The 26,265-nt window shown below is 41.5% G+C and overlaps 1 protein-coding gene across 19 annotated transcripts in view; it reads right to left on the bottom strand.

Annotated features, from left to right (window-relative positions):
• epb41l3b (erythrocyte membrane protein band 4.1-like 3b) overlaps positions 1-26,265 on the bottom strand; it is a 54,696-nt gene that overhangs the window by 2,346 nt on the left and 26,085 nt on the right. For 6 of the 19 annotated variants that reach the window (XM_084911228.1, XM_084911227.1, XM_084911233.1 and 3 more), the window contains 22 exons: positions 21,344-21,448; positions 21,071-21,113; positions 20,877-20,952; positions 20,454-20,672; positions 19,696-19,783; positions 18,473-18,517; positions 17,682-17,834; positions 15,333-15,430; positions 14,708-14,883; positions 14,229-14,434; positions 13,247-13,831; positions 11,843-11,896; positions 10,740-10,775; positions 9,368-9,556; positions 8,591-8,650; positions 7,172-7,876; positions 6,320-6,352; positions 6,075-6,146; positions 4,517-4,600; positions 3,011-3,109; positions 2,533-2,613; positions 2,071-2,186 (listed from right to left, as the gene is read on the bottom strand). In XM_084911228.1, coding sequence (XP_084767354.1) covers positions 2,076-2,186; positions 2,533-2,613; positions 3,011-3,109; positions 4,517-4,600; positions 6,075-6,146; positions 6,320-6,352; positions 7,172-7,876; positions 8,591-8,650; positions 9,368-9,556; positions 10,740-10,775; positions 11,843-11,896; positions 13,247-13,831; positions 14,229-14,434; positions 14,708-14,883; positions 15,333-15,430; positions 17,682-17,834; positions 18,473-18,517; positions 19,696-19,783; positions 20,454-20,672; positions 20,877-20,952; positions 21,071-21,113; positions 21,344-21,448 — 3,318 coding nt within the window. In that variant the 3' untranslated portion in view covers positions 2,071-2,075. The remainder of the gene's footprint in view (positions 1-2,070; positions 2,187-2,532; positions 2,614-3,010; positions 3,110-4,516; positions 4,601-6,074; positions 6,147-6,319; positions 6,353-7,171; positions 7,877-8,590; positions 8,651-9,367; positions 9,557-10,739; positions 10,776-11,842; positions 11,897-13,246; positions 13,832-14,228; positions 14,435-14,707; positions 14,884-15,332; positions 15,431-17,681; positions 17,835-18,472; positions 18,518-19,695; positions 19,784-20,453; positions 20,673-20,876; positions 20,953-21,070; positions 21,114-21,343; positions 21,449-26,265) is intronic. The other 13 variants (XM_084911231.1, XM_084911232.1, XM_084911230.1 and 10 more) reach the window with 13 other exon arrangements.

Genomic DNA, 26,265 nt, shown 5'->3' with positions numbered 1-26,265 from the left:
GCATGCACGTGGGAATTTTGGAAAGCATGGCTTTATTCTATGTGTTTTGGCCTTTCATCCACATGTAAACATCATTTTAGGCCACATGTAAACTCTGTTTACATGTGGACAAGGAAAACCAGGATTTTGGCTTGCAATGTCAAACTTGTTCACCTTCATCTTCTTTTCCAGTGTCAGACTGTGTCACACTTTATCGCCCTTACTGGTCCCCCTACGGCTACGATTGGCCAACATTTGTATACAGCTAGGCCTTGAGTCACCACCTGTTGATATCAAATCCTTCACACCCACATTAAATTGCATATAAACAGGAAACTATCTCACACAATTTAAAACAAAAAAGGTTAAATTTTGACTTCATTGTGGACGTGTTCCTAACATGAAAAACAAAAAAGGAAGAAAATGGTGATTTCCAATTTTTCTGGTTGCACCACCACTCTGTGTGTATCTAGCACCCAAGGGAAACAACAACTACCCAAAACACTACAAACATTTATTATCATGTTAACAGAGCTGTTCAAGCACACTAAGATAAGACAGCACACACGCAAACACAGGACTGAGGGCAAGGCTGCAGAAACAAAGTCAAGCATTCCCATCTGGTGAGTCACACAAGCACACACATGCACGCTCGCTCATCCCAAACGCAGCGCCTTGGGACCGTTTCAGTCAGAGGATAAAGGAACAAGTTTCACTGCCAAAAGGTGAACTAGAGTAAAACTTGACAGCGAGCACTTTCCAGAGACTATAAATGCTTGAGAGAAGGCAACTAGAATGACATGCTGTGCTGCAGTGAAATGCAAGGTTCTTTTATAACAGCTCCACACATGAGAAAATCCTCACAATACCCAGAGTGGACAAGTTGAAACACAAATGGCTGTATTTGCAGAGTTTGTTGAAACGCCATAAGGACTGCTGACCTATTTTTCCCTTCGTGCAAAAACAGGGAAGTGCAACTGAAAGCAGAAGTGTGTCACAGTGTGCCCTAGAATCATCTCAGGGATGAACCCCAAGCTCTGGTGTTCATTTCCATGAAAAGCAGGCTGCTGTCTGCTGCAAAATTATTGCAGTTTTCGCCTTTGTGTCACAAACTTTTCATAGAGTTTTTAAAAGAACAATTAGTGAACAACTTGCAAATCAGATTAAATCTGATATTTTATGTCACATGCATATTCAGTAGTTTCAAAAAAGCCCTAAAAATGAACTTCTCCAAATGTAATTTTTTTTTGTGACCTGTACAACTGGGTACACAAGGATTTCTTCAGCTAACATATATAATTTCAAATTTAAGAGCAGAGTTGAAAATAGACCAAAGCACATCTGTGTGCACTCAAGATCAGATTTCAGTCCATACGGGCGCGTCTGCAGTCGCAGGCTCGGAGCGGAAGCCGGTTCAGCCGGAATTTAATCGCTCATCCCTGCCTGTGCTCTTTGTGAGCTACCACAATGCAGGCAGAACAATATATGGAAGATGTTTTCACTCAATGTTTTACAACATGCAGGCATAATTTCAAACATTTTTCCACATGTGTGTCTAATAAACATTTAGAGAAGAATACACTTCTTATTTAGAAAACTGTAATATTAGCACAGCAATTTAAACTTACAAAATATCTTTAAAAAAAGGGAGTAAAGACTTCTTTAAACACACAGTACATGACTGTAGCTCTCAAATAAAAGTTCATTGTGTTTCTCTCCAGCAGAGGGAAGTGTTGTAGCCATATTGCACTAGATTGCATGAGACTGCCGGCAGCATTACTGTAAATGTTTTTAAGCCTTGTCATTACGAATTGAGACTGTAATATCCGGCCTGTGTGCACACATGCATCTGCAGTCCTTTTCCCTGCAGAGGGGAATGAAATGACAGCAGCATGATGCATTAGTTGTAAGTACCACAGAAACAGGGCTATCTGCACCAGTGGGAAGAAGTGCTGATGGAAAAGCAGCATGCCTAAGAGAGGAAACCAGCTTGAAAGAAAAAACAAGAAAAACAAAGCCCAGTTCAACCAAATTAAAACCAGACTAAACAGGACAGCGCCGGGATCGGGACTTGGGGCCTTGCTGTCTTACCTGGTTCAGTCCTCCCCCTCCTCTGGCGTGATCTCTGTCTCTTTATGTACCACTACTTTGGTCACTGACATGTCAGGGTGCTGTTCTTTAGCCTCCTTTATGGCCTGAGCCAGAGCCTACATACGGGAGTGCAGTGCCAAAAGGGATCACCAGGGGGAGACAGAGAACGGAGAAAGGCAGGGAGGGAGCGGGGATGTTGGATTGTAAGTCAGTATGCCAACAGGGAAGTCATTTTTAGTCACATTTCTTATACGTCCAGAACTTGTTAAGCCAACTTGATGAGTTAATTTGTTTAAAATGTCACGTTAGCCCATTCCTGTCCTAAATATCCTGACGGCTACTAAGTTACCGCTCAGCACTTGACCTTTTTAATTTACCACACAATCAAATAATCAGCTTTGCGGAAAGAGAAAAATAATGAATATGGGTAAGCAGAGAAACGGTATGAAAGGACTAAAAGACCTCGTCATGGTCGATGTCTGCGTCTCCGGTGATAACGATCCTTTTCTCGATTCTTGTCTCCGATATGCCTCCTTTCACCGTCTGACCAACAGAAAACATAAAATTACTGCAATATTCCCGTCAGCTCGTCATAAGAAAATCTTAATCTAGGTATCTGAACTTGTTTGGCCTTTTTTGTAGCTTAAGCAGCTGATGATAATACTACTACTACTACTAATAATAATAATAATAAGAGCACAGATAAAAACAAAACTGTAATAACTCATGAAAAGAAAAACCAGGGGATGGATTTATGCAGAAAAACCTCCATCAGGTTTCTGTTTTCATCCCCTTGGGCAGGCACACACTTGCGATCACTTGATGAGAACACTTTCCCGGCTTATTCGGCGATTCAGGTTTCAAACTTGCAGAAAGCAGAGAGACGCTCAGATGTACAACAAGCGTGAAGAGTCTAAAGCAACAGCAGATGTGCCCTGACCTTTGTGATGTGTGTGGTTGTCGTGGTGCTGGTGGTCTCTGAGGTTATCGTCTGAGCACTCAGCAACACTCCGGGGTCTGCATCACCGTTAGTCTCAACCTGTTGATACACAAAACACTCTATATGAGCACTGCACATAAAACCATCCAAACACAGCAGCAGTACTACCTTCTTTAAATTCCAATAAATACTGATTAGTGGAAACCTCAAAGCTCAAACTCATTCACGTTTAGTTCTTTTTCAATTACGTTTCAGCCTCAACTAACTCCTGAGAAAATTATCTGGATTGTGCTACATGCTGCTACATGTTGACTTTTCCCACCATATAGTAGATAACTGTGTGTGTGTCTGTTGCTGTGCAGGTAGTGTGTTTCAGCCAAGTCTGCAGCTGAAGACAAACAGTGAGACAAACTGCAGGTCAGACGATAACTCTTGGTGGTTTTAAGTGAGCCACACATTATGCACGGATTATTTAATCAAGTGCTTCTCATTTTTCCCAGTAATGTACCAACACTGACATATTTATTCAGCCCAGTGAGTCTGTTTGTCTTGTGTGAGAATCTTTGTCTCTCTTGGTGGCAGGAAAGCAACTAGTGACACACTTCACATTTAACAGTATCCCAGTAATCAGTAATATTTGTACTAAATAAATAATTAAATGTTGCCCCATCTAGCAATGTTACAGAATCCTTCCAAATATTCCTGGATCCAGATTGACTGCATCAGGTAATCACTCCAAGTTGTGCTAAGCTCCACCTCTGGTGAAATTTTAATGCAAATCCCTTCAAAACTTTTCCAGTAATTTTGCTAAAAACAAACAAACAAACTGAACCAATCACATAACATCCTTGGCAGAGGTAGACATACTTACCCCCCTGCAGTTTTTAAAAGCATGCCTAAGGGATGCGAGTACCCCATTTAACAAACGCTGACTTAATCCATCGCTAATCCATGAAAATTTATAGTTGAGCTTTAAAGCTGCAGTAACTCCAACCGCTGCAGTTCCCATCAGCTCTACAAAGCTTCAAAAATGTGTTTTTATCTCATTTCTTACTGCTCAGACTTTCCAGTAACTTCAGTGTTTTGACTCACTCTCATTGGTCGTTTGCTGTCACAGCAGGCAGTTGCTTTACCTTTTTTCTTTTTGTGTTTCTGATAACTGTTCTCCATTAAATGCTGGCTGCTCACCAAGCAGATGATAGTCAGAAACTAGCAGCTGAACACAATCCAGCTTTAAGCTTCAAAACAAACATTTCTCACAGGAGGTAGTGGGGAGCAAAATGGCGCTAAAAGTCGGGTTAATATTTGACCTCCCAGGCAAATGCAAACACTGTACTCAGTGAACGAGTGCTGCTCTGCATCTTCGGCATGTTTAAGAAACATGATTGTCAGTTCACCTCAAATCCTGCTGTTGCTACTGCTAAATTTCTTATACCAACTCGTACACTATTCCTCAATCACTGCCATCCAATAACTACGACAGTCACACATTGTGGTCACATGTACCTCTGCAGCTTCATAGGTGATCGTTTTTGTCTCAGTGTGGATCACGGGCATGTCTTTGGTAGCCACTGCGGTAATGTCGGGACTCTGTTTGACAAATACACAAAACAGGGACAAATAAATGCCTGCAGGGGAAGACCAGCATTATGAAAAGCACCCTACCTGAGCCGTTTGTTATGCCTGAAATCAAATGCTACAGGTGTTCACTGTTAACTGTGTGCTTCTGTTCTTAAAATAAATAAATCACATTGACTAAAATAAGCAGCGCATGCTCATAAGCTAAGCCGAGGATGGTCACCGAGTGCCTCAGATCTCTAAAAGAGCATGCAGTCATGTGTTAGTCCTTCATCCAGTGCAGGGGAGGACACTGAAGAATGGGAATCACAAGTTTTCTATCAAGTGTGTGCACCATATCAATTAAAAGGTCAGCTGATCTGCACAGCAACAAACTGCGAAGTTAGGAGCTTGAGAAATAAATCCATGCGTTTGGCAGAGCTAGATCGATTACTAGTGGCGGGCCGTGATGCGGGGGGTGATGGTGAGTCTGTAGTAATGAGGCTGAGCCCTCTGAAGCTTATGCAATGTTACCTCCAACCGAGGCACAGCAGAAGGCGAGTTGGAAGCTGGTGTGTGTGACCTAAGGAGTTCAGATCGAGTCCCTTTGTGTGGGCTTGTCTGGCCTCGCACCTCAGTTTCTTTTTCCAGTGCTTTGCCCTCTACAATTTCTTCTGATGCCATCATATCTCCTCCCCCTTCTGACTCATTCTCTTACATTTTTTGCAAATTCACTTCTTTATTGTCATACTTGTGATGTACTCCCTTCTTTACAGCCAATGGTTTAACCTCTGCTTCCTCCGTTTCATCTTCTGGGCTTTCCATCTTAACATGGTAGTATTTCTCTTTTTCAAACGGCAAACGGTTTCACATCTCTGAAAGTTTCTTTGAGTCATCCTCTGTACACTCAGGGGCCACTGGAAAACATTCCACCACCTCTTCATCCACCTCCATACCATCTTCTGTCTTTACGGGGAATTCTTTGAAAAATTGTACCTCATCAGAGAACTGAACCCTTCTGTTCTTCACTTCTGTATGCTTCTTCTCCCCTGCATGTTTAAAAGCTGCAAACTTCTTTTCTAAAGACTCCAAAAATCTCTTATTTTTTTCTTCATCGGGGCAGCTCTCCTTGCTTTCCATAACCACTAATGTAAACAGGAAGAGTAAATCTGAACCCATCATTGCCATTTTTTAACATCGGTGCCTCCACCTCTACATCTGTTAAGCTTAGCTCCCCAGCATGTTCATCTCCCCCCAAATGTTTTGCCACTGGCTGCCTCTCTGCCTTCACCTGCAAAGATGCCCTTGGCTCATTTTTTAAGAATGTGGCACAGTCAGGAAAAACTGACTCTTCATCTCCTACCCTACAGCCACACATTTCTGATTGTGGCATTACTGCATAATCTAGTACCCTCTTAGCAGCCTCTGCTAACACTACTGCAGCTGTGAGCTCTGCTGTAGGGTGCGATTGCTCGGCCTGTACAGCCTCTGTGGTCTGGATATTTACCGTTGGCCCTGCAGACTTGGCTGGGAGTGCCTCCGTCTCTATCACCGGTTTCTCCTCCTGACCAGCTGGTGCCTATGAATGATAATTATATCATTAGATAATGTCAAAATTCAAACACATAGGGCAATTTCAAACCTGTAAAGGGAAACAACTGTTAGTTATGAGCACGTGTACAACCAGTACAACATACATACAACCAGTGTTCCAATACTTATTTACTGTAAGGGCCAGAGAGCAGTGGTCACCTTTTGAGAGGAGGAAACACACTCCAACGTAGACTAATGGGACAGGAAGATGGATGGACACAAGAACAGAGAGAGAGGTGAAGAGGGAACAGTCAAAAGTCACAGTCTGGATTTAAAGAGCCAAAGGAGAGAGCATGGAAAAGGGAAAAAAGGACTGAAAAGTAAATAATGTAATGATTGTATGGCATACCATTATGTAACTTATTAAATGTGCTGACTTATGACAAATCCTAAATCCTTTAAACAAAAATCCGGTTTTAGAATCACTAAATCCACTAGGAGCAAATTTCCACTAATCTGCTTTTCAAAACTGCTCCATAAGAACAGTGAAATCTCTTCTCGGGTAGATCCATACAATTTTCCCCCCCGACCTGTTTATGAGGCAGAGGGGATTTTGGAGGATGAAAGCTGCAGCAGTGGCACCGAGCCAGGGCTATGAAGTCACCGCTTTCAGGGAACTGATAACGGAACCGAAAGAAAGAAATGGCGTCGCTTAGCAGAGCTGTAGAAACAGACAGAGACCCAATTTCTTCCTTTATCAGCTGCGGGAGTTAGCTGCTACTGTAAGGCAAGCTGTTAGCTGTCAACAAAACTCAAAAACAAACCCAAAGCAGCTGCACTGAAAAAGAAGCAGCGGGCCCGACTGCAACAGAAACCGGCGGTTTGGCAAGAATGCGTGTAAACGCTAGGTGTTAAGGGACTGTTAGCCATGCACGGGGCTTGAGTTATTAGACCGGTTTGGTCGCTGCTGGAGTGAAGGCAGTAAATGGGGCTAGGCAGCGGGTGGTGGTGGTGAAGATATGAGGGGAGGCAGCCAAAACTGAATAGTTACTTTTAGTTTTCATACAGTACCACAACTAAAGATGTAGTTGAAGATTCAGAAACTGTAATCTGAGTCAGGCTGGACTTTGACTGCTCAGACTGGACTTCTTTGAAAGTGAAGATTTCTGCTCTCTCCTGTAGTCCATCAGAAGTCTTCATATCTTTTACTTCCTTTGTTGACACACTGATGAACTCTGGAGTCTCCGTCTTCACCTCCTCAGAGATCCATGATGCCATAGCCTTCTTAGGCGAGTCAATACCTTTAATCTGAGTCATGCTGTCTGTTTTTATCTCCACCTTCGGACTCAGCATCTTGGCAGCTGTAGTTTGAGCTTCTGTAACAACTGAAGTGTCTGCTCTGGGGATTTCTTCCTCTTTAGAAGCCATCAGCATTACATACTCATCAGCTTTAAACTCTCCAGGGACAGCACTTTTCTCTTTGCCCTCAGTGTCTGATTTATCCTCGGCGTCCTTCAGGATAATTAGCGTCCCTTTCTTGTCGCTGATGGCTTGGGACACTTCTTGTCTCATAGCTCCGGGGCTGACCTTCACCACCAACCTCTCTGACACCTCGTCCTGGGACTCAGGGGTTTTCTCCTCCACCTCCCTCAGGGTCCCGTCCATAAAGACGTCGTCGTCCATAGTGGTTGACAGACTAATCCCATGAGGCCCAGTGGAGGTGGGCCCATCAGCTGTCATACTATCCACCACATATTTCACCAGATAACCTGCTGCCTGGGGAGACACTTGGCTTATTGGACATGGATCGTTCAAGTTAGTAGACAGAGGACATGACAAAGCCAATACACAGCAGAAATAAAGAACGCACAAGGAGAAAACACACACACACACACACACACACACACACACACACACCTTTTGCTAAACAAACTTAAATCCCAATTTTACATATTTTAGTACATTTAAAGACTGGGCAGTCCCAAACACTGGCCATAGGTTTAATTTGAGATTTCTTCTGTTGTTTTTCTGTGATTTGCTAACCAACTTTTGTGGATGTGGTCAAGTCAATTTAAACTCTTACAACAGTTTAATGGTTTGTTCAACTACAATCAAATCTGGAAAAAACATGCATTTGCACCACAACGGCGTCCTACTCTCAACGACCACAGGCAATTTCTCCACGAGCTGCAAGTTCTAGTGTCCCTGCGCAGAGACAGAGGTACTGTCACTATAAGAACTAATGAGTCTTTAGCAGTTTCTAAACTTGAAAAGACAAAAAGGAAGTTTTAAAAGCTTTCAAACAGTGGCCAAAGAAAGCTTAGAGAGTGTTGAAAAAAAAAAAAAAAAAAAAAAAGCAGAAAATGACAGAAACACTGTTCTTTCAAAGAACCACATGCTACAAGTAACTCCACATAGATAAAGGTAAAAAAACCCAAAAAACATCAAGTCTCACACATGTTCAATATTAACTCAGTGGAAGCAGCTTACCTCAGTGATTTTAGGTTCCACCTCTTTTGTCTCATCTGCTGCTGGCTCATCTTCTTTAGTCTGCAGAGGGAACAAAACATAAATAGACATTTAAAGAAAGTCACATATATTCAAGAAAAATACAAGAACGGACACAACCAGTGGAACCGCATGTTCCATTGTAGCAACTCTGGATCCTAAAGCTCCTTCACCTTCTTGCATTTTAGTCAGACACACTGGTTGTCAGTGACTCGTCTTCACAGACTTTAATTAGTGCCGCTCATTTGTCCTGTGCAAGTCCATCAGATAATTTTACGCATCACAAGTAAAGGAGAAACTCTGATAAAAATGCACATAATGTCACTGAGCACAACAATCACACCACTGATTAATGACTTCATCATCCATTACCGAGACAAATTAATATGATAATCAGTTACCGAAGACATGAGCTGATAAGAGGGAAAGAGAAACACACTCACTGAAATTAACTTTATTCAGCTCTGAATAACTTTACAGATAATTCTCCTCTGTCAAGGTGCCCATTGTCTCCTTTCATATGCACTAAAACCATTTGGGATGCAAAATGTGTGACCACACTTGCACCGTTTGAGAAAAAAAAAAATCAAGGCTCATTATGAATATTAAATTTACTGCTTTATGAGTCAATGTGCACTAAATCCTGAACTGACTACTTTTTTTTTTTTAAAAGCAAAAAAACCAAATGAAATCTCCTTGGTGATGTCATGCTCTACACACACATGCCATCATTCAGTCTGCTGTGGTGCTGCAGCTTACATCCAGCTCCAGCGGCTCTATCATTGGTGCCTCATCCGATCTAGGTGAGCGCATAGGGGACGAGGAGAGTCTCTTCTCCCACTCTGTCAGACCGGGCGTGGTGATGCTTCCGTCGGTCTCCAGGAAGGAACGCTTCAATTCGCTGATGTTGGTTTGGTGCTTGACGACCTCCGCCGGAGGCTCTGTGTCCTAAAGTGGCCGATCAACCGTGATACAATGATGAGGGCAGGAGCAGCGCGGAGGGAACGACGGCCATGCTTCATGTACGCAATGGTAGCTTGCATTTCCAAAGAATTACCAAAAATACGCGGACAGCATAAAATGCAGCTCGGAAAAGATCTGCGACGTAAACTTCCGCAGACCTAAATCAGTTGCATTATTTGCTTCCTCGGCTCTTCATACTTATTGTTCACAGGCCTGTTTAGGACTTTGTGCAGGCTACCTGTGCAGCAGCTAGCACAAAACGCAAAACAAAAGCAAAAAAAAAAAAAAAAAAAGGTACACCCACATGGCAGCTGTTAAGAAAGTAGCAGCTTGTACTGAAATGCTAAAGAAGCATTTAAGACTAGCTTAATTTTCTGGGGGGGGGGGAACTGGTTTCATGCAGAGATTTACAGATTTAGTTTCATAGGTTTAGTTAAGAAGAACACTCCCAAATCTCATTCAAGGTTAATAATGACCTATTTCAACTTAGCCTGTTTTGTCATAAGAATGCGTTTGGATGCTCACAGCAAGTCTAACTCCCCAAAATCTCAAATACTAGCAGCCACTCATCAGTTAGACACATCTGTTACCACTTCGATTACCAGTTAGGTTTCCTCTTACCAAAGTAACCTGCATGCACATTTCAGTCATGCATTTTTTTTCTTACCAACCTCTAGCATCAGATTACTATGTCTGATAAAAACGTTTTCCCCTTTTACTCGTCTTATGAAACTATACTGCAAAGACAAAAAAGGGGGAGAGGAACTGTAAATAAGGGAATTAGATGCTTTATTAAAATCAAAATAGTTTTAGGAGAAACTGGGAGCCTTGGTTTGTACAGTATGACAAATGAGGGTAAGCTTCAACGCACTGAAAAGTCACAGGTTATGAAGAACCTTGAAAACTGAAATCTGAGTCCTGGGTGTAGCAACAGCAGGAAATTAAACATAACCACGACTCCACAAAAAAAGCAGCAGAAGTCTGCGCAGTGGATTTAAGCAAGAGTCTGATGTAAGGTATGATAGTGAGCAGCAGCAGCAGCAGCAGCAACAGGCAAGCGAAGGCAGATGGATGGAACAAAATGACTGATGGCTGATTTGTGAGCGGCTCAGTGCATCTGATGTTGGTGTGATGCACTGAGCAGGGCTGCGAAGCAAGCCCGGTGTACCTGCGTCCGCATCTCAGAGTCCTCATCTGCTTCAGACTGGCAGCAAGTAAGGAGGAAAGCATAGAGATAGTGAGACAAGACAGTAATGCGCTATTAAAGAAGAGACGCAGATGGAAAAACCAGGTGAAGGGAAAGAGAAAGCGAGCAACAAGGACAAGCAAGCAGAGGTAAGAGAGGGAAGGAAAGGGTAAAGATAATGAACAGAAACTGACAGTTAGCTAATCCCCGGCTCTGAACAACTACAGTCCAGACAAAATATGTAACAAGGAACTGCAGCCATGTCCACCTTTGGATCTTTCCACAGGTTTAAGAGGACTGACAGCAAGTTTTATCAGGCAGCTGATTTCATTTGAACTTTCCAAATCAAAAAGTGGAAGAAACTGAATAAACAGTGACTTTCTCTGCTCTATACTACACAGCTATCGAGCTTATTCTTAAATTAATAAACAAGTATTACCAACATCCACAAACCAAGTGGACGTTGACTTGTGTGCTGAGTTTTTCTTTAAAAAGCTCTCTTTTCTGACTTCAAGTGTAACCACCAGTATTTAGCCATTAGCTTCTAGCAACAGCCATTTCTGATGCTGCCAGACTTCAGCAGTGATTAGATAGAAACATCCAAATTAGTTTGGGATGGTTATGTCTCCCCTTTATGGCCAAAATGAGCATATTACAGGAGCTTAAGCTAACAGAATCTGGCAATGTTTTTCACTTCAGATGATGAAATCAGACAGACACAAGAAGCCTGTCTGAAATCCTCTTCGTTTAAAAACCGCTTTTGTTTTTAGGTATTACAAATTAAAGTCTATCATCAGCAGACACTGCAACAGGTGCAGGGCTTAGCCAACAGTCAGTATTAATGGAGTCTGTAGAAAAGACTGATAAAAGTGCAGATACTGTGACATGCATTTTAATACATAAAAAAAGGGAAGGAACTAAAATGGCATAACAAGATCCAGAGCACGACATACACGACTTTTGTATTTTCGCAAAAATGTTTCAGTGGTTACCAGACCTATAATTCACCGGTACTTCCTTGCTTTTCCTTTTTATTCTGCATTTCCTGCATGCCTTAATTATGATGGTTTTCTTTGTGTACAAACCTCTGTAGCGGTCATCTCTCCATCAAAGGCAAAATCAGTTTGTTCGCTGTCAGTCTGCATTCACAGACACACCCAAATGGGTCCAAGTCGAAAGCAAGAAAAACAAGAACAACCAAACTTGTGAACGTTTGACTATTTGCATTTATGCTCTACAGAAATTCTTCATAGGCACAATAATGGGGAAGATGGAAATGCATTGGCTGTTTGCACTGTCAGCTACAGATTATTAGACAATACTGCAGATACGTTCTGCAAAAGAACAACCACAAAACAAACAGTTAAAAAGCAAATGAAAAATTAAGCAGAAGCAAAACAGACTCAGAGGAAGATGAAACCTTCGGTCAGTCACTTTGACATTTCAGGGTAACATTTGATATATATTTTTTAAATCAATAATACAAATTTGTGATTACGAGAGGCTACATCCTGGTTTATGTCAATCACTCCACGTGGATATGACATTTGCCGTGTAGTCACTGTACAAACACAAAACACTTGACAGTAAAAATTTGTTGCCGAACAGTAACCTGACTTTCAGGCCCTCCCCCTCCTCTCACGTCATGCATGCTGGGGTGATTAGGATGCATTTATCTGTCACCGTCTCTCTGCATCACAGCATGTATTACACTACACTCATAATTGGTGACTGCAAAGAGTGCTGCTTGAGGGAAAGGTAGCACATCTTTGCACTCCACATGGCAAGCCTCTTCACCGAAACACTCGGTGCCCTTTTCAGCTGATGTTCAGTTTGAATGATTCATTTTAATTAGTGCTGCTCTTCTGGACGCAATGCAGAGAGACTGAATGCAGATATATATGGATGTGTTCCCATGCAGCTGGTATGGATCACGGTTTAATCTATAAAAGCCCTGAATGTACATGATAACACTGAGATGGGTTAGCCACAAAAGCCGTGTTTTTCTTTGTGGGGTTTGGTGAAGGATTAGTGACTAAATGAAGACAGGTGACTTCTTCTGATACTCATAATCTGTAAACACAATGTGCTCATTCAGATAGTGAAATAGTCACATGATGAACTGTTTTTTTCTTCAGTGAGAGTTCATGGTAACGTGTCACTGAAGCAGCTCAGATGCTCTTAATGTCCCTGACTATTTGTGTCTAACCCTCTCTTTAAACATACATCAAATATGAAATGGTGAGACTTGCAAGTTCATCTCCGTGTACTCGTGATGCTGATGAGGATGTAGTCTACAGGATGAATGTGACTGGGCAGAGATGAGGTTCTGAAAGTAGGAGACTGACAGACACTGGGACAGACAGTCTCCAGGTCGGCTCTGAACTGGTGAAACGGCAGAGGATACGGTAAGGGGTTAACCGATATCATGGACTGTCATTCTAAGCCAGGGGCGGGTACTGGAACATACAGGCGTCCGCAAAACACACCTCCTCTTCCTCTGAACTGTCATGGTCATGGTAACTCTGGGCTAGGGAGGCGGTCAGGGAGGCTGCCTTGGGCTCCAGGTAGCAGAGGCACAGCGCCAGCGGGAAGGAGAGGGTGAGGGCATAGGGCACAGAGAAGGAAGTGGAAAGCAGGAAGAAGAAGATGAAAAGGAAGCAGGGGATGAGTGAAGGTGACTTAATGGGGAGGAAGTTCTGCGCACACTCAGGAAGGAAGCGCATCTCTGACAGGTCAGGGAATGTGATGTAGCCATCCTCATCTAGGATGGACGACAGGTCGGGCAGGTGCAGGGAGAAGGAGAAGAGCGTGCCGCCCCGGCTCTTGCCCTGCTCCAGCCTCTGCTTGCGGGCTGACAAAAGCAGCGCCTGCTCCTCCAGCAGGGCGGCTTTATGGTCGGCGCGGGCTTGCCGGCGGCGGCACCCAGTACCGCTCTTGACTGGACTGACTGATGAAGCCCGCTTGCGGGCGTTCTCCCTGTGCCTGCGCCGTACTTTAGTTGATGAAATGGGGGATGAAGGGAGCGAGAGCTCAGAACGGAGGGGGTCAGATGTGAATGCATGAGGGGTGCACTGACGGAGGGAAATGACAATGAAGAGATGGCCGTGTGTGTGTAGGGGAAAGGAAGGGGACGAATAAGCATGAGCACACACAAGTATAGTGTGAGGGTCAAAGGAAAAACAAGAAAAGAAAAGCTAATTAGTAAAGCGCACAGAAAATGAGAAAAAGCATTTAGGCCTTGTCTACTGCAGAGGGTTAAGCTGATAGCAAGTGGGAAATTCTCATCAGCCAAGAAGAAGTCTATTAAGAAAGAAAGCAAAATTAAAATCTCAGAAAGGGCTTAAAACATAATAACTGCAGCTTCTAAGAAACAATCTTAGTCTTTCACGTGTAGCACCTCTCTGAATCAAACACAAAACATCCAATGTCTCTGAAGTCCTTGAAGTCTAAATGTGGACAGCAACTTACCTTTGTGTCTTGTCTGAGCGGTGATGTGGCAGCAGGTTCTGGTGTCTCTGCTGTGTCCTTCTTAGCGTCCCCCTCCTCAGCCTTCTCTTCCTCTGCTTTTTTCTCAGTTGTTACAGTGGTGATAATGTCTCCCTTGGCAATGACTTTGGCTTCCCCGTCAGCAGCATTGTCCTTCATCAGGGTCTCATGGTTCTCCATAATTGGAGCTGAAACACCAGAGGACAAAGATGGATGTGATGGCCAACTGCATGTCATTCACTGTGAAAAAGCTTTGATTTGCTCCTGGACATTGCTGCTATTATATCCTTTATGCATTTGTCACTGTGCTGCTAAACATGCGCCAAAAATTTAACAGCTACGTTAACATTCAGGTGCAAATATTTTTCTTCCACTTTCCCGAGGCATAGCAACTTCCTCTTGTACAGAAACACTTCCAAGAATCTCTGTGCTCAAAATAAGCTGAAAAACCAACACCTCACCTCCATCTAAGCTGCGGGACATGTTGTAGCGTTTGCTGGAGGTGCGTTCAAAGAACGGAGCAGGTCTGATGATCTGAGAACTGGCCCTGCGTGTCTGAGCCTGTGTTCTGCCGCTGTAGCGAAATTTGGAGCCGAGAGTCAGGAACTTCTTTGGGGGTGCCTCGGGGGATACGAGCCTGTCAGAAGTTACCAACACTCACATTATTCAAACCAAAAATAAAAACACAGATTTAAGCATAGTGCTCTGAAACGCTAACTGCTACTTTAGTGAACATTCCCCAGAGAGCCGTGGGGCTGAGCACGCTACTCAAAACCTCCATTTTTTTTTTTTTTTTTTTTTTTTGCTTAAATGAACAAACTTCACATGTTTTCCAAATGGCAACAACTATTAAGAGTCTGGACGATGCTTCTCTCACGACATGAATTCGTGTATAATGATTAGCAGTAAATCTGTGCCGACAAAGCTGTAGGATCACATGTCTGATTCACAAATTCATTTGGGAAACAATGTATTATGCATGGTATTGAGTGGAGAATAAGCTTGAGCTGCCGAGGTGCACATATTATTTATAATTAAAACTTCTCAATGCTGTGTTCTCATCACAGGTCTGTTGCTTTTTCTTACCTGAAGAAGGTGTGGTGTTCCACGCAGACTTTCCAGAGCCTTTTGGCAGCACGATGATTTGGAAGCTTGAAACCAATCGTGCTTTCAAACTGCTCGAACTGCAAGTGAGACAAAATGCTGTAGTTGGAGTCACCATGGAGATCCCTTTGACAATCACAATTCATTACTTTTCCCCCTAATCATATTAATGTGTTTTTATGAGGTATTTGTCTTTAATTAAAAGGATAACTGCTTTGCATTCTAGCTTGATAATTTAAGTGAACACATTTCATTATTAACATTTGAAAACAAAGAAGGAAATTCGCCCAACTTTCTTTTTCCCCCAAAGCGTTGCTGAACTTAGCCAGTAATTGCTTGATGCCCAGAGGCAGCAGCAGTTATTGACTCTTCTCTACTTCATGAGATTTCTGCAAGAACTGATGTCAACTATTCTAGGAATGTTTGGTTTCATTCTTCTTTCATACATGAAACAGTAACTGAACTGTTGATTTATTGTCAAATTACTGCATGAAGTCACTTTCATTATTACGGTTAGCTTTTGAAAGTACTAAATATAGTAAAGTTAAGCTTGATGGCGTTTGAGTCAAGTTTCCTCAGAGTATCAGTGGTACAGATGGTGTGTGTAACACCGATAAAGGCTCTCCCCGGTTGCTCTAGACACTGAAATTAATTCCCTTTGCAGTAAAAGTACATGCACTTTGAAAAATCCAGCAACTAAGCACTGTTACATTTAGAAGGAAGCTGATGTTAAAGTATCTTTGTCGAGGAGCTACAACCCTGCTTGCTTCTAAATGTAACTGTTGTTAGTTGTTTGCTATTTTTAAGCTGTAAATGCAAACTACTAAAAATAAATAAAATAAGGTGACACTGTGAAGCAGAAACCATTGCTTCACCTGTTTTTGTGCAAATCAAAGTGACTACAAGTGCACTGAAGAAGCAACAACAAGACAGCCCACATAAAGGGAATGGTGGTGGCTACAGACTTTTGCTGTCTGATATGAGGAAATGGGGGCTATTACAGGAGAGTTGGACTAAAGAGCTTCAACCCAGCTGCACAACAAGCATCTGCTGCTTTATGTGAGGAGAAACAGGATGAAGGGTGCCAGAGCACATCTCCTGGTATTTTGTCCATACTCTTGAGACACAGCAAACATTCTTGCAACAGCACGTACGGATACGCCATCCTGGAGGAGCTGCACTACCTGTGCAACCTGACAGGGCTGCAGGTACCAGCAGGTCATGCTATCAGCAGTGACAAGGGCACAAGTGAAAACCAAAAGTAATCAGGAGGGACGACGGGAGGCGCAATGGTTTGCTCCCACCACCCGCAAAACAATTCTCTTTTTTGGTGCTTGTCTTGTTGTTGCCACTGTGCACCAAGGTAGAGGAAATGAATTCACACTGGTTAATATATCCTAACCAGACAGATTGACATCCCTGAGGTTTGACTGACTGTGTGCAATCTAGTGTCCCCTTTGAAAACCTTTGAAACAAACATGCTAAACAAGACAGCTTTAGTGTAAATGCAGAAACCTTACTTTGTTTAATACTTGCAAAAGCTAAGAGCAATAATTGGTAAAGCTGCATTCAATATTTAGAAGTGCAGCCATTCAAAAATAAATCAAAGTTAAAATCATCTGCCTCTAAATTACATATAGTGATTCCATTATATTCTTAACCCTGGAGGTTGTTCAAAAACTCATCAGCTCTTAGAGATGTTTCATGAAGTCCAGAAGAAGTGCTACCCACTGCTGCCACAGGGTTTTTAGTAGCTACTGGCTGAATGCAGACGCCCAGCCAGGCAACTGAGAGCTAAGTTGTTGTTACTCAGTCTTTCTCTACTCCAGCTGAGAGGTCCATTGCTCTTCAGAATATTGCTTTAGTCTCCAAGCAAGAGGAAGTGCACACCAACATACCTCCATCCCACCATTCGACTTAGCAATCAAGTCAAATAAAGCGTATAATGGATGGCATGATCAGGCCCATGACTGCGTTTTTGCTGTCCTTGTGTTGTGGATTTTTAAAAGTGCTCTATAAATATGTATTTTTTTTAGTTTAAGCATAGTGAAATCCCAGTGCTGTACTATCTTTTGCCACAAATCTCAATGACACATTTTACAATCACCCAATTCCCTGCCCTAATTTTATATTCATATTTCCAACATAAATCAGCTACAGAATACAATACACACATAGCAGAGCTGGGGTATTATGAATGTAGTGGCAACAGCACGTGTTAGAATTTAAATTATTGGTCTTTATAGCTGATACACAATTTCAAAAAGGTTTCAAGTTTATGTTTGCTGCTGCAAGAAAGTCATTTCCAGTATCTTCATAACGTATCTTTACCTCGCCGGGCCGGATTTTGATGTAGAAGTTGTTCCTTTTGTAGGAGATTTTGAGGATTTTGGGCCAGGCGAATCTGTTGATCCGCAACCTGTCTCTGTAGATGAGTAAGCCACTTGCACAAACTCCCAGCATAATCTCCACACCCTCCGAGTCCTGGAAACAACACAAACATCAACACACGACAAAGCAAAATATGGAAATACGTTATGTTTGAAATATTGTTTACAAGATGTTATTTAACACAAAGTCCTTGACAAGCTTTACAAAGAAGTTCACTGACCACGGCACCGTTTTCTTTTTCTTTTTTTGTGGTCTCTAAAATATGAACTTCCATAGACTCTACAGGATATACGGGAGGCGTTTAGGTGTCGGTGCACAGCAGGACAAAGTGGAGTTTAAGATAAGAGCCAGGTTTGTGATAATAACAGGGTTAAGCAGGCAGGTGGAGAGTGGATTCAGGCATATGGCACTCTAAACTCTTCTATGCAGGCTGTGTGGAGTTTGAATTAAGACTGAAGGGGTTCCAACTGGCAAAAGGAACAGTGAAGTTTCGGGAAATGGTGGATGAAGCACAAAAATGACGCTCTTCACTGCACAAAGCATGAGATGAGCAGGTAAAAATGAATGACGACGTTTTGAAAAGGGAGGCGCTGATCCAAAGCATGAACAACCAGCCTTAAGTGATTTGTGGGGTGCTTAAAATGACACCTTTGAAGGAAACCATGCACAAGTAGAGACCACATAGACACACACTCTCATTCGGACAAAGCACATGGAAAGCAGCCTCTTACCTCTCCCTCAGCTGGAGCCAAGCATTCATAGAGATTCCCTACCAACTTTGCATTTAGTGAGAGAGGAGAGAAGACAAAAGAGGGATGCTGGTCTGATATGTACATCTTTTTCTCGTGTATCAAAACGGTGACTCACAGAAGCAACACTGAGCACTGATGTCTGCTCGGTTTGATCAAGGCCGCTTCCGCATCTCTGTCATCTCCTCTATTCTGATCTAAATCTGTGAAGGCAATTTCCTCCCCATCATGTGCATCTAGACCCTTTTTTGACTTTCAAAGCACATTTGATAACAGATTCATATCAAGAAGACTGATGGCTGTAATTTTCTTTTATGACAACAGCGGCCCCGCTGTCCTACACCAGCTCTCTGTTTTTACCGCCCGTTTTCTAGTGATATATTTGATCCAATCTGGACAGTAGAATAAAACAGATGGGAAATTATCCAAGTCAAGCTGGGCTCCAGACCCCCTCCCACCTATCACCCCTCTTAAACCCACCCCAACCCCAGAGAGGCAACAGTGACACAATGTCAGTCAGTCAGGGGAGCAGCAGTGGCATGTTAAATCGAGGCATTACTGTGGCAGCCATGATGTGTCTGAAGCAGCAGTGTTGTGGTAGCAAGCGTCAATACCGAGTGCATGAGTGATGTGTTTGTATAAGACCTCACACAGAAAACGCCAAAAACAGTTTACGTCCACATTCTGAAAAACATGAATTGTTTTGAAACACCCACCACGTCTGACGAGGTGAAAGTCCTTCAGCTCCACCTCTTTGTTTATAGTAACATATTAAATAACTAGTTTTTATCTTAGGCCTCTGTGATATCGTGGTAGCTAAGTCCATCTTTTACACAAAGACTATTCTAACCTCACATAAAGGTGAAGCCTCTCATTTAATTTGTGTAAATTAGCAATATATTCATGTACTGGTGGGAGAGAGACTTTTAGACTCTGTGCCAATGTTAACTTCATATTTAATGAGTGAATATGAGACTGAGTGATGGTTGTTTGCTTTCTTGCACATGTCGACTGTAAAGAGGGGAAAAAAAGTTACTGTTTGGTTTGCATGTATAATAAAGCACGCTGTAAAAACTCACAGGTTAACCTTTAAAAAAACAACTAAATCGTTTTCCACAGTTAGGTTGAATCCTATAGACTGATATATCATTGTGTTGTAAGAAATATTAATAAATAAATACTTAAGATTTGTTGCGATTTGCTACCTTAGCGTGGTGGAGGTCCACACCGTACATGGATAGCTTCTTGGCATTTTCCAAGAAGTGCATCTCGGCATCAGCCGGTGACATCCCCCTGAATGCACACAACAGAGCACGTCAGACATAAACACGTAAGGCAAAGAGATTTAAAGCTCTCTTTTTTTCTTAAAGCAGACTTAAACCTTTCTGACCAATGTGACGAGAGAGAGAGAGAAAATCTCTACGTGGATTATTAGCAGGATTATAGCTTGAAAGATTTTGGAAAAAGGCTGTTTTCATGGATGTTTTTAGCTGAAGTTCTATAGAGAATTCTAAGTGTATCCATTTTTAGATTGTCTTTAGAGAAGACCCTAATCCTGGCAATGTCACTGCCTCAGTGCAGCCAATGGACCAGCATCAAATTACAGACAAATCATTGCAATAAAGGGGAATGAGGGGGCTCAGAAGAGAGACTTAGGTCAGATTGTGAATGTTCACTCAGATTCACAGATTGATTCAAGGCCTAATAATGACATAAAACTAGATGTGCAATTCAACTTCAGATTTATGAAGAATTTGATCAGAGGACCTTATTACGCACATGTCATCACTAAATGCAAACAGAGTATTTTATTAGTAGAAAAACAATGATGGGTCCTTTTTAGTGACATGTTTATGACCACCAATAATAAATTCACTGGACTATTTGAAACCCTTCTGACTCTTTCTATTAATAATCATTTTCTTGCATGCAGTGTAAATGAAATAGTACTACAGATACTAACTTGTAAGTCTTGTGGAGCTCCATGACCTTCTCCTCTAGCTCTTTGGTCTGGTTGGGTGCGAAGCGCAGTTCACTGAGGTAGTCGCTGGCGAGTTCCTCTGAGTCATAGTCTCCAAGTTCAGACTGCGCTGTATACGAGCCCAGCACCGTGTGGGTGGCAAAGGAGCAGGGCAGGCGACCTGAAACTACATCATCTCTCAGCTGCAAGCACAGGTAGTACCTGAGAGAATGAGGACAAAATAAACAATATATATGTAAACAAAACTGCAATTTCGTGTTTTTAAAAAAAATCATATCTAATGTCTGGATTTTCTCATTTCTTTGAAAACTTCCTGAGATTTTTAAGTGCTAGAAGTACATTTTTATGCATCCAAGTCTATAAAAGGTTTATAGAAGAATATAAGCAAAGGACAGCAAAACCGACCTTGTGATGTCCTCAGTCAGTTGTGAGGGGTCTGGTGGGTAAAACTTTACATTGAAAGCAAAGTTCCAGGGTCCAGCTGAGGTATCGACAGAACATGAAATGATTAAAAATCAACATTCAACAACAGCAAAGGCTTCACTTGGAAATTCAGAGCATATAACAATCAGGTAGCTTCACTGGATTGCTGCACTTACTCCTGATCTGCTTCTTCAGCTCCTTGGAAGGATCCAGCCAATTCTGCGAGACAACCACAGAAAATGAAACATGAAATCATCGCTAATTTGGGAGCAAATTACCAAGAGCCCAGAGGGGGAAATCCTGCCTGGTATGCATATGTAACAGTTATCTTATAAATGTCTTCTTGAGAGAAACATTTAACTTCATTTCCTACTGTCGATGAACCACTTTCCAAGTAAAAGTATATAACATGTTAGTTAATAAGATTGCCTTAAAATAAAAAAAAGTACCTTTTGATTCTCTACATCTCTATATGTAATGCCAAAATAGTCCTTCTCTAGTAGGTTGAGGTGATCACACACTTTATCAAAGAGGAACTGGCCCTTGGCTCGTTTCTGTGAACAGAAAAAGAATAAAAGCACATGTTGAATGCAGAGTCATTTGATGGGTATAGTGATGTGCAACATTTGAACATACAGAACACAGAAACTCATTTAAAATAAACAGTCACACCGAGTTAGATTAGTAGGATTGTGTAATTTCTTTTAAGAGTTTTTCCAGTAATGCAAACCCTTCATTTGTCCTGATTTGCTTAACAATTACACACAAAATAATGATAAACACAAACAATAAAGCAATATTATTAATCCATGTTGCAGCTTAAAAAGCTATTTTATGCCTCCGTGGGACTGCGTTCCCCCTCAAGTCCTTCTCTTCTTATTGTTATCTCGATAATTAAATGAAAGTGAGCTCATCTCTGCATAACCACATTATGAATATAAATTTGTGAAAATGAAGCAAATTATTATTATTATTCTGCTGCGTGATGTAAGCCTCTGTACCGGAGACACAATCCACCAACCTGGCAACTCTGGATCGATTCCCTCTATAAAAAGCATAAACACACTTTCAAATTCCTGACCATTGGTTGCGTGAATGCATTACATCGATCGACAGCACATCTGAGTGCTGGACGTCATCAGCTGGAGCTTTGTCATCCCCCCCTCGTGAAGAGGTTGGACTTCCAGGACTCATTGGACCAGCTCACAGTGGATATTTTAAGGCCTGAGTTGCCATGACACAGACGTCTCCTGCTTGCACAAAACCAATGCCAGCTCGTCACGTCTGGATCGGCTAAGGCGCACAGAACACGGCTATGTATCTGCCACACTCACATGGATGCAATAATACATCCTGGATGTGAAACGAAGAACTAACGGGTGTGTGCATGAGCACACACACATCTTTAAATAAGAAGATTCTTGCATGTGTGTGCGCGTGTGATTTTAACAAAGCTGGTAGAGGTGCTGGTGGCAGAGAGTTAATCCTACCAGAACATCTCCGAGGGAATTAGCACAGTTATGTCATACTACTGTTGCCTGGGTGTGACAATCTCCTCTTAATACAACACTTAAAGCTGCATGGCTTAAATGACACAGACAAAAAATGGCTGTGATTTGCAAACAGAGGTTTTCAGATCAGTCAAATAAGCTGCCAATCATTAAACTATATCTATAAATAAGCTAATGGGGTACTGCACACGTATCCCTGGAGTTCTCTAGCAGAAGAAAGACCAGAAATCAGAAGTATACTGATCTTAAATTGGGAAAGCTTGATCAATCAGGACAGTGAGACCTTCACAGAGGTTAAACACTCCTAAGGATTAAAAACTGATTGTGCATCAAACCATGCATTATGGTTTATCTGTTACTTTAATTAGAGTTTTCTAGTCATTTTAAGAACACTTTCAGTCATTACTTGATCTATAAAATGTTAGACAACACATTTTTCCAGAGTCTTTGTTCCCTTCAGGCATCTTGTGTCATCCAACTGACTGTCCAAAAGCCAACAATATTAATTTCACAAAGATAAAAGACTAAATTTGATTAACTGACTATCAAAATAGGCTAAATAACTGCCTGCCAACAGACTCACTGACTAATCACTTTAGCTCTAATTAAAGCCAAAATTTAGCATGAATTCTCATGTCCTTTAGAGAAAGGATGATTTAATTGAAAGCAATTCAAGACATTGTGTGGGATGTTTTTCTGCCTCCACTTAGACTCAACAACCTTTGAAGTGAGGGAGAGCGGTTCAGCAGTTCTGTGTCATAGAAAATGATAGGAAACGATTAGTGCGGACATTTTTCCCCCCACAGGAGGAAATTGAATTGAGCTGGAAAACTACAAGGTCAGGAGGATAAAAATGTCAAATCCTGACATTCTGGACCAGTTTCAAGTCTGGACTGGGAGGAGGAAAAGAACTCCCTGGCAATTATCTGAGGGTCTTCTGACATCAGCTGTACTACTGTGTCAAACACCATAAGCTGACCTGGCTTTTGTCCGGCTCACCCTCAGCTGCAGGAGCACACAGAGCATTTTTTTCCCCTAAAGCTGAAATTAAATTCTTCTGACTGGTCATGTTAGTGCCTTAACTGCTGCTATGAAAAGCCTTACAGGAAGCAGTGAACTTATTAGTCTCCTGCTTTATATCATAGTGATTGCAAGTATTAGTCACTGTTGTAAACAATGCACAAATGGAGACACCTTTACTGTGATTAAGAGCATTATCAAGCAGGTGTCATGCACGCCACTGCATCGATTAACACAGCTTGATTTTGTAGCATTACTCGTTAAAAAGGTGTGCAGAAAAGTAAATGTCCCGAGTAGGTGTAAAGAGGGCTTTCCACTTTTTGATGCATTTGAACAACACACAGCACACTTCTTTCTGCACCCACAAATTAAAAAATACAAATAAAAAAATAAAAAAAGCACTGCTTTTTAACACAGAGTGTCACAAAATGTCTATGTTGTGCATTTCTAAGCAGAACACTGCACTGTAACAATATTGTTATTCATTTAACCAGGGGTGTCAAATGAAAAGCCCTGGGTCCAGAATCAGCCATGTCAGACTCCAATTCGACCCACTGGAAGGTGTTGGAAAATGTGAACGAGTGTATAGATTTTGAACTTTTACAGCTTTTCCTATGAATAAAGCCCCCCCATTACCATTTATACTACACCAAAGTAGTAAAGTAATAGATATACAATTAAATAAGATAAAAATTCCTGTTTTTACAATCTAGCATTAAAAAAAATAAGTTTTTCTGGTTCAATTGGGTCCATGGTAAAAAAGAAAAGACAAAAAAAGTAACATTTTTTGACACAAACTAAATAAGCACTAACTTCACATTTTATAAGTACAGGACAGTCTAGGCAATGAGCTACGCTTGAGCTATGCTTGAAAGGTTAAATGTGAATTTTCTCATTTTTGCTTGATGTTTTTGTATAATCAAACATTTTAGACGATATAATCGTCAACTTTTCTCTGATTTATATTTCTTACTCCACAGAGTAGTTCATATCCCCTCTAATACACCAAATCCACCGTCATCTGGAAGTATTCCCTAAAATAATGGATCTTAGTGTTCAGAAATAGTAAAGTGGGGCAAAGAAAGCCTTTGCTTTGCCCATCCTAGCAGGTGGGCAGCACTGGGAGCTTACAGGATAGTAAGCAGATGGGATGCAATAAGTAAACACTAAGTATTAAGATGAAATAAGAAAAGAAAAATTTTAAATTAGAAACGTTATTTAATTATCAATTTTTCTCTTTTCGGAGAATTGTGAGTTCCTTATAACTGACCGTCTATTCATAATAATCTGAAGTAAACTCAATTAAAATAAACACAAATGTACTGATACATTTTAAATAAATCTCATAAGGTAACGTGTTTGAAAGCACACAATTAGGTCACATCTTGCTGCTGTCTGGTGTAACCCTACTGATTACACACACAAGATCAGTTTGCTTAAGAAAAGCATCAATAACGTTTTCTGTGGATCTGGAGGAGTGGACTTCAGTCAGAAAAAAACCTAAAACAACAACCCTTGGTGGTAAAGGTTATCTCAGCTTTGGCTTAAAGACCTTTATCTCTTAATATTAAGCTTACTTTAAACCATTTACAAGCCAACCAAGCCAAACTAAAACCAAAGATGCTGCTTAGTTGTGTTTGTGTTTTGGTGCTTGAGCCATGTTTGGTAATAACACAGAAGGCACGTTGTCTAGCAGCAGTAAATTAGTGAGATACCCCTTTAACCCTCGTGTGACCCTCGTGAAAAAAGGGTCCCGTTTGGGTCCCTTTTTTCACGAGGGTCACACGAGGGTTAAATTGCCTGCCATTTGTGAAAGAAGGCTTCAGAGTGATGTTTTGAATTTTTCAGGTTGTGTAACACATTTATTAAACATTTCAATAAAACATGAAATGTTTTTAATTGAAAATTCTCAAAAATGTCTGTTTTCTTACAACGTTCATATTTTAGACCATGTGTAGCTCTTTCAGCATAAACTAAAACAAATAAAAAAACCTTTTTCTGACTTAAGGTTAACAAATCTGGACTGATCCCCCACTTCCACGTCACCATCCTTAATAAAAGTCCTTCCAGTGGCACAGTGGGCCTTCATAATCATGCCAACCCACTGTGTCAATGACACTGATTCCCTCCGACAATTGCCCCCATTGCCCCAAACCAGCCAGCCAATCCCTCCATCCCAGCCCCTGGCGGGGAGGAATCCACTAAAGGAGATTTGCAGAGGAGGGTCTGCTTCTCTTTTTCAGCCTGAACACGTTTTGGGAATCCTACAAAGTTTCCTAACTTTGACAAAAGACTCAACTTTGCTATGGAAGAAATATTTCATGAGCCAAATGTCACATAAGTTCAGAAGTCAGACTTACTCCTGAATTAACCTCCTAAGACCCGAACTCTTCCACGACATGCATTTTTGATTTCTCTTTGATATTTGGGCATATTGGGGGCCAATGAATGTAAAAACAGAGATTTACCAGATTTTTTTTTTTACCTTAATTTTGTTTTTAAGAAAAATAAGAGCCACATATGAGGATATTTGTTTACAATTTTGATAGAACAGTAGCAGCATAATGTCCTCGTGAGTGGATATCAGGCCTTTGTAGAGCAAAATTGAGTATTTTGGTCTAAATAACCCAAAATGTGGTGTCCACATATGTGGACGCCAGGTCCGAGGAGGTTAATGACACTCAGACAGAAAGAAAGACTGTTTGAAGGGCAGAAAACAGCTGTTCGGCTGTGGAGCTAAACTCATATTTACAACAGAAAGGCATTTGCCTCGAAGGCTCTATTAGAGTCAGTGAGGTTATTCCTGAATACTCGATACTTAAAGACTGCAGCTTATCAGA

Source organism: Perissodus microlepis, chromosome 18, assembly GCF_051167445.1.
Source record: "Perissodus microlepis isolate ML-2025 ecotype Zambia chromosome 18, ASM5116744v1, whole genome shotgun sequence".
Classification (NCBI taxonomy): domain Eukaryota; kingdom Metazoa; phylum Chordata; class Actinopteri; order Cichliformes; family Cichlidae; genus Perissodus; species Perissodus microlepis.
The sequence above is the reverse complement of the archived record's forward strand: the minus strand, read 5'-3'. Positions and strand labels throughout refer to the sequence as shown.